General features: G+C 63.8%; 1 protein-coding gene across 6 annotated transcripts in view; it reads left to right on the top strand.

Moving 5' to 3' along the window:
• IQSEC1 (IQ motif and Sec7 domain ArfGEF 1) overlaps positions 1–17,597 on the top strand; it is a 275,586-nt gene extending 257,989 nt beyond the window's left edge. For 3 of the 6 annotated variants that reach the window (XM_052655387.1, XM_052655555.1, XM_052655473.1), the window contains 9 exons: positions 75–241; positions 3,227–3,366; positions 3,733–3,762; positions 4,527–4,652; positions 5,312–5,411; positions 6,797–6,958; positions 7,762–7,938; positions 12,545–12,594; positions 13,707–15,819. In XM_052655387.1, coding sequence (XP_052511347.1) covers positions 75–241; positions 3,227–3,366; positions 3,733–3,762; positions 4,527–4,652; positions 5,312–5,411; positions 6,797–6,958; positions 7,762–7,938; positions 12,545–12,594; positions 13,707–14,213 — 1,459 coding nt within the window. In that variant the 3' untranslated portion in view covers positions 14,214–15,819. Of the gene's footprint in view, positions 1–74; positions 242–3,226; positions 3,367–3,732; positions 3,763–4,526; positions 4,653–5,311; positions 5,412–6,796; positions 6,959–7,761; positions 7,939–12,544; positions 12,595–13,706 lie in introns of all 6 variants that reach the window. The other 3 variants (XM_052655636.1, XM_052655717.1, XM_052655794.1) reach the window with 3 other exon arrangements.
• Positions 17,598–18,184: the final 587 nt, after the last annotated feature.

The raw sequence follows: 18,184 nt of genomic DNA, 5'->3' as shown, positions 1-18,184 counted from the left end.
GTGTTGGGACCGCTGGTGGGCGAGGGGCAGGCTGGCCTCCTGCCCCGGCTGAAGTCCCCCCCACCCCACCCCAGCCAGCGGTACTGTATCTGCAACCCCGGGGTGGTGCGGCAGTTCCGGAACCCCGACACCATCTTCATCCTGGCCTTCGCCATCATCCTGCTCAACACGGACATGTACAGCCCCAACGTCAAGCCCGAGCGCAAGATGAAGCTGGAGGACTTCGTCAAGAACCTCCGCGGTGAGCCGCCCCGGCCTCACCAGCTCAGGGTGGGGGCGGCCCGTCCCGAGGGTGATGTGAGGCCTGGTCTCAGAGCGACCGCAGGGTTTGGGCCCAGGCCGGTTGCAGGGCCAGAGGGCGGAGGGACCGCAGGCTGGGTGCCGGGCGCCTGGGGCCTCCGAGCACTGCCCGTCCCCAGCCTCCGGTCCGGCCTCCATGGCGGCCCCGTGGCCCTGTCGCCCATGGGAAAGCTGGCTGTGAGCTGCATGCTCCTGGTGACCCTTCGGGGGCTCCAGTTCCTCCTCCCTCAGCCATGGGACTAGGGCCTCTGCTGTGTGTGAAAGGAGCCCAGAGGCTCGAGGAAGACAGGGCTGCCGGGACACACACCTGCCAGCCGGCCACCCTCACGTCCGTGACCTCGCGGTTCGTGCACCTGTGTGCTCCACCGTCCAGCATGACGGTGAGGGGCGGCGGTGTCCCCCTAATTCCCAGGGTGGGGGCCGAGCACCCCAGAACCAGGAGAGCAAGCTGCCTGGCTGTGTCTTGGGAGCCTGGGCCGTTCCCACCGATGACCTCTTGTCTTCACGCCAGGGACCCCAGGGTTTCTGCCCCGCCTTCCTGAGCTTTGAAGGTTCAGAGGGAGGACTCACCCGAGGTCACGCAGCAAGTGAGAGCTGGAGGGGGCAGGAGTTCCAAGGCCAGGCCAGCACTTCCGCACAAAGTGCACGCCCAGCTCCTTCGTCTTAGGGGAAGGTGTCCCCACCCCACCACACACACTGGACACAGCTTTTCTCTGGCATCGCCCAGCGCCCAGCGGGCCCAGCAGCCAGGTCCAGTAGCCGGCGGCTCTGGGAGTCCCAGGAGAGGGGCCTGGACACCTGACGAGCTGTGTTTTGCTTTTACTGATATTTGTCTCTGTTTGTTTTTAAGTATGAGTGTGTATGCGTAGGCTTACTCTCCCACGCGTTTCAGTCTCGGCTGCGCTGGGCTCGCTGCTCCGCGCGGGCGCGCTCCTCCGCGCTGGGCTCGCTGCTCCGCGCGGGCGCGCTCTAGTTGTGGTGCGTGGGCTGCTTAGCGTGGTGGCCTCTCGTGGCGGCTCACGGGCTGCAGGCACACGGGCTTCCATGGTGGCGGCTCACAGGCTGCGGGCACACGGGCTTCCGTGGTGGCGGCTCACGGGCTGCGGGCACACAGGCTTCCGTGGTGGCGGCTCACGGGCTCTAGAGCGCGGGCTCAGGAGTCAGGCTGCACGGGCTTCGCTGCACAGCAGCGCGTGGGATCTGCCAGGACCAGGGACCGAACCTGTGTCTCCTACATGACCAGATGGACTCTTAGCCACCGCACCGCCAGGAAAGTCCCTTACGTTTATATTTTGGATGGGTCCTATCTTCACGTGGTTTAGAAGCCAGAGAGTCAAGTGACCCAGGAGTCACCCTGCTTGGAATTTACCTGAATGAGTCGGAAACTCCCCTCTGCACAGAAACCCACGATTCACAGTTGCCCAAACCAGGAAGCCCCCCAGCTGCCCTTCAGTAGGTGCAGGAGCCATGGTCCATCCAGACCGCAGACTGTCACTCAGCGCTGCAAAAAAATGAGCTGCCGCGTCTGGAAAAGACGGGGGACCCTTAGGTGAACATTGCCAAGTGAAGGCAGCGCTTCTGCAAAGCCTGCACGGGGTCTGACTCCAGCTGCGCCGCGTCCCGCGGGGGCGAGGCTGGGGAGGCAGGACTCCGGTGGTGGGCGGGGGCGGCAGGGATGCGGAGGGGGCCCAGAAGGTGTTCAGGGTGGGGGACAGTCTCTGTGTGGTGTTGTCACGGTGAACACGAGTCGCTGCACGTTTGTCCAGACCTGGGGATGGACACCGCCACGCGGGAACCCGTGCGTGACCTGTGGCCTCTGGCGACTGGGGCGCATCTGAGTAGGTTTCTCCAGTTGTAGCGAACACACCGCTCTGATGGGGCTGCTGACTGTGGGGGAGCCGGGATGTGCTTTCCGCTTAACTTTGCTATGAACTGGAATCTGTCCAGAAAGACCCGGGAAGTGCAGAAGGTCCTCCGCAGGGCCCCTCCCAGCCCCAAAGGTCGTGCGCCGGCGCTGAGTCCTGCTGTGCCTACCAGAGCTTCCCCAGGAGCCGGTGCAGACATGAGCAGTTGGCTTCCCCCCTGCCACTTGGCACCTCGCTCTTGGGTTGAGGCCCAGCCGTAAACCTAAGGGCCTTTGCTGCATCTGCTCACCTCGATTTTGCGGACACACAGTCCTCCCTGCCCAGGTATCCCCACAAGGACCGCGCGACCCGTCCCCCACCAGGCGCAAGGGTTTGTTCCCTTCTCTGCAATCTGGAGGCAGAACCGTGATGTGTATCACGTCCCAGGGGCCGGACCCCTGAAGGTGTGCAGCGCACCTGAGGTGCGTGGCGTCAGGCAGGGGACAGGCGAGTCCGAACGGTCCCCCAGAGGGCCGAGCCATCCCACTGCTGCACGCCACCCTAGGAGCCTGCGGACCGAGGCCTGGGGCCCGCATCTCTCCTGAGCTGGGCGGGGTCTTTCCGGCACCACTTCCAGGGCCGTGTAGCAGAAAAGGCATGAGTGTGTCAGGGCGACCGGGGTTCGAGTCCCAGAAATGAGACAGCAACCACTCAGAACCACTGAGCTGTCCGAGAGGGAGGAGGCTTGAGCTGCCCTTGTCCCTGTGAGGTCGCTGCGCTCTGGGGGCCCTGTGTCGTGGGGGAGGGCTCCTGGCTCAGAGAGGCTCAGTGTCAGGCTGACAAGGGGCCAGATGAGCACGTGGGCCCGCCCCCCAGCGCTGCAGCCGGGATCGAGCAAGGCAGTGTTTACAGAGCCGCCTGAGTGTGGCTGGAAGGCCCGTCCTAGCGAAGCCGGGGCAGAGCTGGCCCGGAGCTGGAGCTGGGGTTCCGTCATGGGCAGGACCCGTCTGGCAGCTGTGGGCTGGGAGGGACGTGGTTCAGATGCGGTGCCCGGGGGTGAGCCGGCCGCTGTCCCCTCGCAGGCGTGGATGACGGGGAGGACATCCCCCGTGAGATGCTCATCGGGATCTACGAGCGGATCCGGAAGCGGGAGCTGAAGACCAACGAGGACCACGTGTCGCAGGTGCAGAAGGTGGAGAAGCTCATCGTGGGCAAGAAGCCGGTAGGTGGTCTGCGCCCGCCACGTGGAGTGGCACCGCCTGGGCACCCAGGAGCCCCCAGCCCCGCAACCCCAGGCCAGTCCCTGATGCCTCTGGAGCCTGGTTCCTCCGGTCAGGACTGGTGAATTACACCACCTTTAGGACTGTCTAAGGGGCTTCCCTCTGGGTCCCTCCGAAGAGAGCCTGAGGCCTTGTTTTAGCCAGCGGCTGAGACTGTGCGCTGGCCCCCTGGTGCCCTGGGCTCCCCTCGAGCCTGCTGGGGGCACCAGGGAGGTGCCACGGGAGGGGTGTCCCTGGGGTCTCCACCAGGGCCCGGAGCGCGTGTGGGGCGTTAACCTCTTGTCGTTTGTTCCCCGTTTCCCCTGTAGATCGGATCCCTGCACCACGGGCTTGGCTGTGTGAGTGTCCCCCGCCTCCCCTTCTGTGTTCCCCGCGAGCCCCCAGCCCCCAGACCCAGCGCTCCGACTGCCCGAGCCACTCTCCGCAGCGATGAGAAGTTTGCTTGTCACAGCTCTCCCCGCCTCGGGCCTTGGCGGCCCCGCAGAGAGGGCTGTGCTGTCGGGCTCAGAGCAGACGGTCTCCATACGTCTCGCCTGGGCCTGGTCGAGCTCGTCCCCAGGCCCCGAGACCCTGCGCCTGAGCCAGTGGCCTTGGGGTGGCGTTGAGGCCTCCCGCCCCCCCCGCCCACCTGGCCCAGGTCTGCCTGCCCAGTCCCTTCTGCTGGCTGCCAGGTCAGGGCCCAGGATCCCTGTCACTCGTGTGACCCAGCGCCGCCCGGCCCCACGCCCTGCCGTCCTGTCTCCCGCCCCTGACGGCATCAAGCTGGGCCCACGTTCCCTCCCGTGTCCCTGCGACTGGCCGAGCTCGGCCCTGGAGAGCCATGTGTGCAGAAGGCGGGGACCACCCTCTTGGGGTGGTGACTGCTGGGCCGGGTCCCCACATGGCCCCCCAGACTCAGATGACGGGGCTGAGATCCTTCAGGACGGAGGGCCCGGGGCCTGGGGGCTCAGGCTGCAGGTGTCAGGCGCTTCAGAGGCTCCCCTGGGCACCTGCCCCACGCCCTGCTCTCAGTGCCGGGAGGGCGGTCTCCGTGGAACAGGGCCCGCAGGCGGCGGCGGGGCTTCCTGGCCGGGGTGCGGGCTGACGCGGCCCCTCCACACAGGTGCTGTCGCTGCCCCACCGCCGCCTCGTCTGCTACTGCCGGCTCTTTGAGGTTCCGGACCCGAACAAGCCCCAGAAGCTTGGGCTGCACCAGCGCGAAATCTTCCTGTTCAACGACCTCCTGGTGGTACGTGGGCCCGCGGGCGCAGGGCTGGGTGCACAGACCCCCGGCGCCTTGGGCTGCCTCCTGCAGGACGGAGCGTTCGGCCTCCGCAGCTCCTGGCCCGGCCCCTCAGCCCCTGGGGAGCTTCTTCCTGACACCCCTGGCAGAGGCCTCATGGCTCCCCAAGCAGGGGCAGTCCCAGTCTCAGCCCCAGGACTGGAGGGCTGGACGTGGCAGAGAGGAGCTCCCCAAGAGGACGTTGAGCTCTTGCCCCCAAAACAGGCAGCCTGGGGATGAAGACATTCCCGCAACCGCCTTCTTCCCCGGGACCCCTGGCCCCTGGCCCCGCCCGATGGAGACCAGCCACTCTGCCCAGGCCCCCGAGCCTAGAGTCCAGACACGCGGCTCCTGGTCCTTTAAGAGCCCCTGACCTTGAGCAAGTCGCTGGGCCTGGTGTCCTCCGCTGTCCGACTCATCCGTCAGCGTGTTTCGCTGGGCTTGCGTGGGGCCTGCGCGCCTGAGTGTCCCTCCTCCTACCGGCCCTTCGCTGCCCTGGGAGCCTGCTGGCCTCAGAGCTGCGGGGCGGGGCGGGGTGGGGGTTCCTCACACAGGAGAACCGTGATTGCCTGGGGTGCCCCCGCAGTGCGGGCCTGGGGCTCAGCCTCTGCGTCTACCGTCCCCAGGTCACCAAGATCTTCCAGAAGAAGAAGAACTCAGTGACATACAGCTTCCGGCAGTCCTTCTCTCTGTACGGCATGCAGGTCCTGCTCTTCGAAAACCAGTGTAAGTGGGTCCCAGCGCCCAGACTTCACGTTCCCACTATTACCAACAGAGGGCCGGTTGCAGGCTCAGAGTGACCAGGGAGCATTTCATATCATCAGATGTGGGGCTTGTCACATCGACTTTCGCCGTTAACTTCTAGCGGGGGATAAGATTTTACATCTAGGGCAGAGTGAGTTTACTTAAATAAAATGTTGGTGGAAAGACATCCAGTAAAGACATCCAGTGGGTTTGACCAGTCGGGTGAGGGTTGTGCCTGAGGGGCCGCCGAGATTCCCACCAGGGCCCTGGGTCCGCACGCTGGCGGCCGTGTAGCCCGGCTGTTTGACATCTCAGGGCGTCGCACCCCCCCCCCCGCCCCGAGGCTGGAAGGCTGCCCCCGCCTTGCTTTCCCCCGGGGAGTCTGGTGCCACGTGCTCTCTTCTGTCCAACAGGCCCCCCGGGGAAGGGGTGGCGGTGGCAGGGGCCCCCTGGGAACAGCCCGACCAGACCAGGTCCTCAGGCGGAGGGTCACCTCAGGCACCCGGGTCTCACACAGGCAGCTCCCGGCCTCTCACGTTAGACTTGGTCTGAACTTCGTCTTCCGTTTTATTGGACTGGTTCTGAGATCGTCATGTGGGGCTCAGCTGTCCTTGGCGTCTCCCGAAAGCCAGGTCTGGGCGCGTGAGGCCCGAGTCCCTGCGCAGTGGACAGGCTCCCCAAGCTGCTCTGTCTCCCCGGCCCGCGTCCCGATTTTAGGAACCTGCTCAGGCCTCTAAGTGTTGGAGCTCACGGCCCTGAAACAGGTCTGAGCTGTGATGGGATTGTCCTCCGGGCCGAGAACCGTCCCACGCCGGGCGGTGGGTGCTTGATTCCCACTGACGAGGGGGGGGTCGCCAGGACCCCGCAGCCCCGAGAGCTCGGAGGCGGCCCCAGGCAGGAATGAGCCAGGGGTGCTGTTGGCTGTGGGGCGCCCACAGTGTCCCCCGAGGGAGCTGGGCAGGGTAGGCACAGAGGCCAGGCAGGGGACAGCAGGGTCCCCCGAGGTGACTGGACAGGTGAGTGGGGACAAGGCCTCCGTGTCCTCCCAGACTCAGCACCCAGCCAGCCTCACAACCCCAGGCAGAGTGACCGAAGACCCTGATGTTCAGGGTCCAGGCTGCAGGCCCGTCCAGCGGGGAGGACCAGGGCCGGGCCCTGCCTCCACTCAGCCAGATCTGAGCCCGGCTCGAACATGGAGCAGTGCGGACCCCGGTCGGGAGCCAGGGGGCTGTCTGGCAGTCCCTGCAGCCTGCGCCGTGGGGCCCGTCCTCCCCGTGGGGATGCGTCCTGGGAGCCCCGTGGACATGCCAGGCCCAAGGGGAGCTGGGGAGCCCGCACACAGGCCCGCACTCTCGCGTCCCCCGCAGACTACCCCAACGGCATCCGGCTCACATCCGCCGTCCCGGGGGCCGACATCAAAGTGCTGATCAACTTCAACGCCCCCAACCCTCAAGACCGCAAGAAGTTCACCGACGACCTGCGGGAGTCCGTCGCGGAGGTGCAGGAGATGGAGAAGCATAGGATAGAGGGTAGGGCGCAGGCGTGGCCGGGGGCGGGCCCGACCCAGGAGCCTCCGCCCCTCTGGCTTCCCGCGGCCACGTGCCCGACAGCGCCCACCCCCCGCCCTGCCACCCAGACCACAGGAGGAGCATGGGGGGGCGATGTAGGGGTGGGCAGGGGTCTCCGGGTGAGAGCCTGTCCTGCCCAGGGAACTACATCACGGCCCCGAGGAGGCCGCAGCGTTCCTGGTGCCCCCGCCCCTCCACGTCCGGAGCACTGGAGCTGAGCTCCCACACCCAAGCGTGGCCGGCATTGATGTCCTCTGGGCCCAAGCACCAGGTGGACTCAGGGCTGAGGCCATCCCCAGCTCCCCTGAAAGCTGGCGATACCCACCCCTACCACCCCCCGGCTCTGAGCCTCGTTCCTGCAGTGGTCATGTTCCGGGGGACACAGGAGTGGCCCCCGCTCCCCAGCCTCCATCCACAGCCAGGCCAGGCAAGCCTGGCTCCAATCTAGACCCAGGAACGCAGTCTCCCCACGAGTCGCTGAGCCTCCTGCAGGCCTCAGTGCCCTGACCTCTGCAGCCTCCCTGCGGGGTCTCCCTCGGTCCCAGGGGGTGGGGGGGCCTCACTCCAGCTCCTCCCCAGAGGACCTTGCCCCTCCGTCTCTCCGCCAACCCTGGAGGTGGCGGCTCGGCCCTGTGCCACCCAGAGCACACTACGCCCCCCTCATTGCTCCGTATTGCCCTCCTGGGGGTTGCCCGGCCCCGCCACCACCCCCTGCCTGCCCTGGGCCAGGGCCCTGCTGCTCACTGCCCGGCGCTCTGTTGCAGCGGAGCTGGAGAAGCAGAAGGGCGTCGTGCGGCCCAGCATGTCCCAGTGCCCCAGCCTCAAGAAGGAGTCGGGCGGCGGGACGCTGAGCCGGGCCTGCCTGGACGACAGCTACGCCGGAGGCGAGGGGCTCAAGCGCAGCGCCCTCAGCAGCTCCCTGCGCGACCTCTCAGAAGCGGGTAAGAGCCGGGCCGGACCGCCCCCTGCCCAGCGCACACGGGGAGCTCCACCGTGCGCAGCGGGCTTACATTGGCCAGAGGGGTGGGGGGGCACCGCGGCAGAGTGGCCTGGACTGAGCTGGTCCGGGTGGCCGCCCCCAACCCACCGTAGCATCTGAGCAGGCAGAGAGGGCATCCCCCGGAGGCCCCAGGGAATGGGGCCACACGGTCACAAGCAGGACAGCTGGGCGGGAACCCCGTCTCCCCTGCTCTTTGTTTGCCCTTCTGTTTCCTGAGCCCGGCTCTCGCACAAGGCGAGCCAAGCCCCGTCGCTCTGCGCTGCCCATGCCTGCACCTCACGCTGACGAGGGCCGGGGGGCGATGCCGCTGCACCGTGTCAGGGGCCCCGTCATTGCCTGCGGTCCCGGGGCCTGCTCTCCCGGCAGAGGTCCCCTTCCCAGGAACTCTGGGCCTCCGTCCAGCCCAGAGGCGACGGGGAGAAAGCCTGGGCGGGAGTGTCTTTCCGTGTCGTTTCCTCGTTTCTGTGCGTGTGTGGTTTGCTGCCAGCCTCTTAACCCGCAAGCAAGCCGCCCAGGTCTCCTGGGGTGGGCTGTGCCTGGAGCTTCCGGGAGCGCCGGGCGTGGCAGTGGTGGGGGTGGGGAGCCTGCTGCCCCAGCCTGCTTTGCTTGCCAGTGCTGTCAGGGAGGCCATAGGCTGAAGCGGGCAGCCTTGCCATCCCCCACGAGGCGCGTCTGGCCAGGCAGCTCCTCCCCGGAAGAGGCTGGCTCAGTGTGGAGGTGGAGCAGAGGCAGCCAGGCACGTGGACAGGTGGCCATCCCAGTGCTGTAGGCTCCTGGGACTCTCGACTTGCACCCTGGCTCCGGGAGCCCGACATGACCTGGGTTTGCTGGGGGGAGACCCTCTGGGGGTGAGATCAGCCTCCTCCCCCTTCCCTGGCCCCTCTCCCGCCAGGTGCTCGCCCAGCCCAGCAGCCTCAGGCATCACTGCGTGGCCAGCTGTGGGCCCCTAGAGAGAGCTGCTCGAGACCACATCCCATCCCCACCCGCCCCCCAACACCCAGCAGCGCTTCGTCCCTTCAGCATGTTCATTTCTCAGAAGTTTTCCCCTGTTTTCTTTATTTTTGAGTTGGATTTTTTCCTTTGCTTCTGTCTCATCATTTTTTTATTTTCTTTCCATCATGAAAATGTGAAGTGCATGGTCAGCGTGAGAGTCAGGCAGGGCTTCTCAACCTGGCTCTGCTGACTTCTTGGGCCGGACCATCCCTGCCGTGGGGGCTGCTCTGTACAGGACACCTCTGACCACTAGATGCCAATAGCACCCCAGTCATGACAATCAGACACCTCCCTCCAGATTGCTGGGTGCCCTCAGCAGGGAGAGGGCAGAGTCTTGCTGGCAGCATGGCTGTGGTTGAGAACCTCTGGTTTTCCTGCGGCTCATGACACCCAGCTAGACGTAACCGAATTGCTCTGGAGCCCTGCAGGCTGGAGCCCAGGGCCCATGTTTGGGTTTGTGCAGTGGGGCCGCCTCAGGCCTCTAGGGGCCTCGTCCAGCCCCCGTGGATAGGAGTGGCCTCAGCGCAGCTGGCCAGTTACTCTGGCTGCTGACGGTCAGGACCCCAGGCGTCCGCTCTCTGCAGACGGAGCCATGTGCCAGTGCATGGCTGTGTGAGGGGCCAAGCTCTGAGCTCTGGCTGGTTTCTGTCGGGGATTCTCAGCCAAGAAGGACTGCAGGGGAGCAGAGTCCTTGGACCCTACACTGAAGAGGGTCCCCAGGAAGAAGCTGCCTGCTCCCGACAGTGGGAGGTGAGGTTCCGCGGATGTTCCAGTCCCCGCCTGGGACAGGCCCCCCCTGCGACCACCACAGGAAGACAGGCCAGCGTCAGCCATCTCCGGAAGAGGCCACAGGTGCGCGCTCTGTGCTGGACAAGGTCAGGGAGAAGCACTTCGGGGCAGTGACGTCCCCGCCTGCGTGCCCGGCTGAGAGGGACTTACAGGGGAGGGCCCAGGGGGAGGGCCAGTGAAGCCCAGCAGCAGGCTCGTCCTTGCTCCCAGAGCGGCTGCCCCAGACTTGCGACCACCCAGCCGTCCAAGAGCCAGGACCCCAGGGACAGGGCTTCAGCCCGCCGTGAACCTTGGGGGCCCGGGAGGCAGGCGTGGTTTGATGGCCCAGCAGGACCCAGGCAGCCGGCTTGCCAAGAGCCAGAGGAGGGCGCAGCCCCGACCCAGCTCCTGCGGAGCTGCAAGGCCTCATCCAGTCTCCATCCGTGTGGTCTCCCTTTCGCCTCTGCCGGGGCCCCTGCTCATTCCAGGGGCACCAGAGCCGTGCCAGCCCATGATCAAGGATCCCAAGGGCCTCCAGGCAGAGCCTTGCTGGGCCCACACAGCACGCCAATTCAGGGGCTTTGGCTCCAGCTCTAGGCCAAATCACCCCTCCGGGTCTCCGTTCCCCAGCTGCAGGGGCGACGAGCGCTGCCCCCAGGGTCTGAGAGAGTCACTGCCCGCAAAGTGTCGGTGGGGGGCCTGGCCCAGCGTGCCAGCCGTTGTCACCCTCACCATTGAGAGGACCACAGACAAAACCTGGGGCGGGGCCCTGCTGGCCTGCTGGCCCGCCCTAAGAAGCCAGCAAGCTGTGAAGAGCCACGCCAGCTGTCCATCCAGGCGCAGCTTCCGAGCTGGCCATGGCCAGGCTGACCGGACCTTCTCTGGCCCTCGAGAGGCGCCGGCTAGGATGGACGGCTCCCTGAGGCTCGTGCAGGATTCCGAGATGGGGGCCCCCAGGGCTGCGCTGTCCCGGCCCGTCCCCCTCCATCAGAGATGGGGTGTGCGTGTCTACACACCTGTACGTGGCCTCCAGGGGGCAGGTGCCCACAGGCGTGCCTGGACTGGAGTGCAGATGAGCACAAGGACATCCCGCATCTCCTGTTGACCTGCAAAGTCCAAGAGATGATTTCTAAGAAACTCAGATTCCCTCCTGGACATCCGAGTAAGAGCCCTCCCGAGTCTTGGCCCATGCTGAGCAGGAGGGGTTCTGTTTAGCTCCTTTGAGACCCAGCACTGAGCCCGGGCCTGGCCCGGTCCTGGTGGGAGAAGCAAGCTGGCTGCAGGGCCGAGCAGGACACCGAGGCGGAGAGTCAGCAGGCTGCCGGGGGCCACCCCTCCCTCTGCAGGGCCCCCCTCTGGCGGCTGGGGACTCTGTTTCTGTCCCATGCCCCTGCGCTGTGTGCTGAGACAAGACAAGAAGGGGAGGTCACCCCTCATCCATATCTGCTGAAAGATGAGGAGGGACAGGTCACCCTCGGCTGGGGATGAGGGCCACGTCTGCGCAGTTGTCCGTGGTCCTCAGCACCGCATCCGCCCTGCAGCCCGGTCCTGTGGGCTCTGGGGCTGGAACCCGGCACCGCCTTCAGGGGACCCCAGGCTCCCAGCTGGACTCAAGTCTGGGAGTCAGCAGGTGAAGACCCAGGCCCTGGACACTCCCCTCAGCCTGCTGTTGCAGGCACGTGCAGCTGCCGCCGTTTCAACCCAAAGGGTCCAGACACACCCTGTCCGCCCAGCGCAGGTCGGGGTGTGGGCCACACCACGGTACAAGGCCACCCCTTCCGTCTCCCGGGCACCTGGGCTGGTCCAGCTCGGGGGCAGCATGGCCAGGGTCTCCCACCTCACGTGGACAGGTGGATGTGGGGTAAACTGCTCGCCGTGGGAATGAAGTCGCTCAGTCCATCGGCCAGAGCCCCCATCTCCTGGCGTGGACAGAGGGCACCTGTTCTGCGCGGCGGGGCTTGTAGAAGCCGGAAGAATGTCTGGAGTCCCTTCTCTGCCCCCAAGAGCTGGCTGGAGGCTGGACCCGGTCAAGCCCTCAAGCTGGGCACCATCGTCCCCGACAGCCTCGGTGTCCTGCAGGAACCCCCGGAGAAGTCATCTGGAGGGCCCGTGGAGGGTGGGGCAGGCTCTGGGCCTCCAGAACCAAGAGGAAGACTCAGCCTCCTCGGGCACAGCCAGCGCGGATCGCATGCCTGCCTCGCGCCATGTGCGGGGCACTCAGAGGCGTTGTCAGTGAGGGCTCATGGCCGGGAAGGTGTGTGGCGTCCCGGGGGGCTGGCACCCACAGTGGAGAGAGGTGGTCTGCGGGCCCGTCCATGCCCCCGGCCAGACACTGCACAAAGCAAACGCGGCCCCAGAGAGGGGACCTGGAGCTCGTCTCCTGAGAGTCCCCGCGCCCTGCAGGCCGCAGTGTGTGTGTGTGTGTGCGCGTATGTGCAACATACGACTGTGAAATCCACCAAAGGGCAGTGCAGGACCACGCCTGGCTCGTTTCAGCTGCTGGAGGAGCCGGCCCGTCCCCACGGGCCGATGGCCGAGGGTTCCCCCCACCCTCCCCGGCACCCACCCCACAGGCTTCTGGTCCACGAGAGGGGGATAAAGTTGGGCTGGTCGGAAAAGATTTTTTTTTCGTCTTTTTGTCTGTCTTTTTTTTTTTTTTTTTTTTTTGCTTTTTAAGAACCGCGTTGTCTTTAAGTGGTCAGCGCCCTGCCCCCGGCTCCGCCGGGCCGCGGGTGGCAGCGTGGGCCGCGTCGCGTCTAACCTCTGGTATTGCATGTTCTGGGCAGGGAAGCGAGGGCGTCGCAGCAGTGCGGGATCGCTAGAGAGCAATGTGGAAGTAAGTAGGAGCCCGTCCGGCTGGCTGTCGTGTGTCGCCTCCCGTCCTCAGTTTTCGCCTCTTGTCTATTTTTTTGTTCGTTTTTTTTCGCTCCTCCTTCCCTCCTCCACAGAGGCCAGATCCACCCCGCCTGCCTGGCACGTGCATGCCGCCCGCCTAGACGCCCGCGCCCGTCACCGCTTGTGGGGGCTGGATCGGTGGGGCGGGTCCGGGTCTGTATGTCACGGTTTAGTCTCCGCTTAACCCCCGCCCCGCGGCCCCCGAGCATGGTTAACACCCCGGCTCCCGCACTCCAGGCACGGCCCCGCCCCCTCGCTGTCGGCCCCGCCCCCTCGCTGTCGGCCCCGCCCTCGGACTTCCACGCTCCGCCCTCCGCATCGCTTCTCCTTCCTGGAGGTTCGATTGCTGTGTGTCTGCAGTGAGGGCGCCTCGGAATTGCTCAGCCAGCTGGGGGGCGGAGAGCCGGGGGAGAGAGGAGTTCAGTGTGGATTTCATGAGGTTCCATTCATCCTCCAGCCATCTCGACATCCCTGTTCTCATCTCCGCTCAGCTTGCAGGCCTCTCTGTCTCCTCTCTTCCCGTGTTTGGTTGGCGTTAGGTAGTTAGGTAGCCGCAGTGAGACGCCTAGGCGGTGCCCACCCGCAGGGGGAGGCTCCCCCAGCCCCTCCTGCGGCCCTCAGCACCCCCTCCCCGCAGGCAGAGCACACGCCCTCGGACACTGAGGACCCAGGAGAGCTCAGGGCAGGGTGTGGGCGGGAGCGGGCCCCTCTCCGCCCGCCCCGCACACGCCGCTCACAGACACCCGCAGACACACGGTTCTGATCTGAAGGCGCGGGCCACCCCCCAGGCAGGGTGCTCAGCAGGGCTGCGTTACCCCCACATGTCTCTCCCCCAAGGCCCCTCGTGGGCCGCCAGCAGACCTGCACGGCAGTGTCCGGAGGTGGCCCCTGAGTCCAGCCTCACACGGCCCGGGCTCTGTGGCCAGCACGTCGAACTAAGGCTTGGCAGTCACTGGGTGAAACTTTTTAACTTTTTTTTTTTTTTTTAAGAATCATTCTGCCGTAAGTGCGCTAAGCTCTTTTAATTTTGGTTTCTATGAATTTCCTTTTTAGGGGTCCATCATTAGCAGTCCTCACATGCGCCGGAGAGCTGCTTCAACACGAGACTGCCCACCTCGCCCACACCAGGCCATGCCCGGCTCCTCCTCCCTCCTGGGCTCCCTGTTTGGGAGTAAGAGAGGGAAGCCCCCTCCCCAGGCGCACCTGCCCCCAGCCCCGCCCCCGCCACACCCTGCGGCCGGCCACCCCCAGGGGCCTGTGGAGGGCCCCCTCTCGGGCCCAGCGCACGGGCACCACGCCCAGTACTGCCACCTGCAGCAGAACCCGCCCCCCTACCACCACCACCACCACCACCACCCCCCGCAGCACTTCCAGCACGCACACCAGTGCCACCACGGCCCCCACGGGGGGCACCCCGCCTACGGGGCCCACGCGCACGGCCACCCGCCACTGCCTGCGGGCCACGTGGGCCACGCGGTGCACCACCACGGGCAGCCGCCCGCCCCACCGCCCCCCACCAGCAGCAAGGCCAAGCCCAGCGGCATCAGCACAATTGTGTAGACAGCCTGAGTGGGGGTCCCGGACCCCCCCGGAACACGTGCACACCACACAGGCGCGCCCAGGGGTGGCAGCCCCAGACCAGACCCAGGGCACCTTCTGTTTGCACCTCCCCTCCGCCCCCCGGCCTGGACGGACCCCCCCGAGCCCCGGGGCTCGAGTCACAGGGAACACAGCCCCCGGTTTGAGTTGGCAGGGGTGCCCCTCAGCCCGAGAGGTGGGCCTTGTCCTCCACCAGTCCGGAAACGGTGCCGCCGGCCGGGTAGACGTTGAACCGAATCCCAGCCCCCATCCCCACCCGGCTCCCAGCTCTCTGCTCCCTCATTGTACCTGGGGGTGATGACCCAGCCTAGAAAAAGAAAAGATCACACACAAAACCACAGGCAGAACCAAACACACACCCCAAAACTTGCTGCATTATTGCTCTTTTATTGACAATGGGCAAAACCTAAGTAGACCTGATATGGTTGATGAAAATACGTAAGTAAACTTTATATCATATAAATATATAAATATATAAATACATATATACATATATATATATACTGTATAGGTAGGATTTGTGTGTGAAAGGCAAATGTTTCAGTCCACAGAATTAGCAATAGAGACTTTATAAGGAGCCCCACTTACCTGATAGGAAGACAGAACCTTAGACAAACGTGTGAGAGATTAGACCAAAAATGTAAACGCTAGGGACAAACTCAGACTTCCATATTTTCGTAAGAAGAGACGCCCCACCCCCAGGACTGGCTGAAGTCTTTACGCGATCACTACTAACCGTGCCAAGTAACATAGCATCTAAGTGTTTTCAAAGTCCGATATTGCTTTGTATAAATCCTTATTTTATTAACAGATGACTATCATAGGTAATCAGTATTATAACTGCTCTGTTATTTCAGGTAAGCAAATAGATTTTAAAAATGCAGTGAACTCTACCGTAGCAACTCGGGAGCACTAGTTCAGAACTGGTTGTCCCGGACTGTTGGTTACCCAGACTCTTAGACACTTTAAATGGCTGCAATAACTGTGAATTTCCATGATCCATATTTCTTTCGTATGCATCCGGTTTACTGCACACTCATTCAGAGCCCTCCGCGGGCGCCCCACACCCGGCAGAGAGGCGTTCATCTCCCACATGAATAGCGACCAGCTCATGCCCTTCTCCCCAGCACCATAGCCCCTCATCCTGTCTCCAGCCGCCGCAGGCAGACGCCCCGGAGAACCGAAGGCTGCTGCTCTTGGCGGTTAGCGATCCAGGGCGGTGTGTGTGCTTCCCGTTTTGTTTTCTGAGTGGTGGCCGTGACCCTCGTGATTCCATGTGGCCGTGTGCTCGCACGCCCCCGTGTTACGCCTCCGCGGCCAGTCCGAGCCCGGCGAGGAGCGCCGCGCCCGGCCCTCCCGCTGTGCTCTGTCGCTTCCGTGTGTGGGGGCCCCGTCCGCTCCCTCGGGGCCGGAGTCACCCACGGGCCGTCCTTTGTAGTTTCAGCCCTTCGAGCCACTGCAGCCGCCTGTGCTGTGCTCCTAGGCCGCGGACCAGAGGACCGCCCCGGGCCCTGCCGGGCGGGAGCCCCCGCAGGAAGGGCGAAGCTGGCGCGGGACTGCACGGGCGCGGGGCCCTGGACTGCGGCGGGACAGCCCCGGGGCTCTGCCCACCCCACCCCACCCCCCCCTTTCTCGCATCATCCAGGTCTCCAAACCAGCAATTCTGCAAGCCGAGCACTTTGTTAATCTCCAGAGAGAGCAAATACAGCAATCCAGAGTTGAGCCTTTTTTTTTCTTTTTTGAGAGAAGTGTGACTTTAACCTGCCCGCCTTTATCTTCTCGTCCGTGTGGTCCTCCTCCCTTGGGCATCTGCTCAGAGAGACGGGAAGCATGGCGTGTCTGTTCCGGTCCGGCCTGGGCTGGGGGGTGGGGGGGGAGGCTCCCCAGTTCCACGGACCCCGAAACTCCCGGTCACCCCGCAGAGCCCGGACCCCAAGGCGTCCTGTCTTGCGGTTTCAAGGGCGGTGGCGTGCCTGGGAACATTCGACGTGTACTGCATGTCCTCCGGCGTCAGGCGCGTGAGGCCACACTGTGTCTCGTGTATTTGCAAAACTCTCAGTGTTAATGTTGACAAATAGTTGAAGTAAAGTGGTAACATATTAAATATGTCGGCTTTTCTTCACCGTCTGTACCAATCGTAGGATCTAACTGTAAACTCCAGGTTGTTCCAGAAAAGATGCAGGCAGCTGGCTGGCAGCAGGCCACCCTTTCCAGAGGGCCATCCCTGATAGGGCAGAGCCCAGTGGGGTAGAGCTGGGGCACAGGGCACCCTCTCTCTGTGCCATTCAGAAGCCCCACCTCCGACCTCTTGGGTCCACAGGGCTGGGCGCTTCCCACTTTCTGCTGGCTGGGTTCCAGTCAGTGAGGTTTCATCAGCGTGTGTGTTTCGGGGACAAACGTATCACAGGATGAGTGTCCCCAGAAGGCACACTGTTCCACGGAGGAGGCTGGAGCCGGGCTGCCCCGACCTCACAGGGAAGCAGACGTTCCTGATGGGCTGGTGGTCCCAGGCACTCGCCTGGGACCGCTCTCTCGGGACCCCAGCCCACCCCAAGGTCCGCCCGCCCGCACAGGAGGCGGAGGCGGGGTGTCACCAGGCCTCCTGTCCTCCATTCTCACTGTCAGGACGCACGTGGGGCGTTTTGCTCACAGATTATCTCAGCAGGAGACCCTTAGAGGAAGCGAGCTGGTACCATCACCCAACATCTTTTCTGGGACAACAATGAAGTCATGTATTTGTATTTTTTTTTTAAGTTTATGAATGGATTGTATAACAATGTAAAAATAAAGTTCATCCTAATATGACATGCGCCTCTTACTTAAAAACGTCCTCAGTTGTCCTGTGTAGAGCGATTTTTGCATCCCCCACCACATGCCCCCGGAGCCTCTCGGTTTTAAGATGAGCTAAGTGACGGCAGGTAGCACACGTGGCCCTAGAGGCTGACTCGGCACCGCACGGAGCCGTGTTGCCAGCTGACTCGGCACCGCACGGAGCCGTGTTGCCACAGGTAAGCATGCACCCTGCCGTCCGCTGCAAAACACCACCGCCCTCCCTGCCTGAAAAACGAGCCCTTCCGTGAGTACCTTAAACACGGCAACGATGGTCCAGGAGGCAGTTTGCAGAGTGAGTCGGCGTGGGGCTGGAATGGGGGCGGGGGGCCTGGTCTCCGTGTGACCCCCCTTGCAGTCACAGGGCACACGCAGCACCGTCCCCTCTGGGGCCCTGTCACTCACCTTCGAGTCGTCTCCCACAGTGAGAACCAGGACTTGAGTGCAGGTTGTTGAGACCTCAGGGCCCCCCTGGCTCGCGGGAAGCCCAGCACCCACAGTGTAACTTTGCGGAGAGAGGAGTGGTTTTGTTTCCCTGTGTGTTCTGTTTGTAAGTAACAGACTCTACTGATGTAAAACCATAGCTGTGACCGGTGTGGAGAAAGCAAATAAATTCTTCGAAACACTCGCGTTCTCACTTTTTCTGGGAAGACTGGCTGTTTCCCTGTTGGCCGGACACAGAGGTCCCCAGGTGGTGAGCTGGCCCATCCCTGGTTGTGACCACTGTGGGCTGCAGCCTCTGGGAAAACTCGAATTTGAGGATGCTCACAGATGACTTAAGATAAAGGTACTCATCACAACGTAGGCACTGGTAGAAGATTCCCAAGGTATTTATAATTTCTAGCAGCTTTGAACAAAATTTTGTGCTTTCGTTGAGTTAGAGGAGATGGACCCTATGAAGCGCGGGGCTGGGCGGGGTTGACTTGTGGTCAGAAAGACACCCAAGGGCCCAGCCCCCCGTCACTCGACGGGTAACATCACCTGGAAGCCAGAAAGATGGGTTCTGTTCTCCCAGAAGCAGGGGTTCTGCAAGAATGTGCTTGGCTGGTGCTGTTTCTCCTTTCCTTAAACCCAGATCAGCTCCAAAGAATACCCCCCTTGAA

This window comes from Budorcas taxicolor, chromosome 1 (assembly GCF_023091745.1).
Source record: "Budorcas taxicolor isolate Tak-1 chromosome 1, Takin1.1, whole genome shotgun sequence".
NCBI classification, from domain to species: domain Eukaryota; kingdom Metazoa; phylum Chordata; class Mammalia; order Artiodactyla; family Bovidae; genus Budorcas; species Budorcas taxicolor.
The sequence above is the reverse complement of the archived record's forward strand: the minus strand, read 5'-3'. Positions and strand labels throughout refer to the sequence as shown.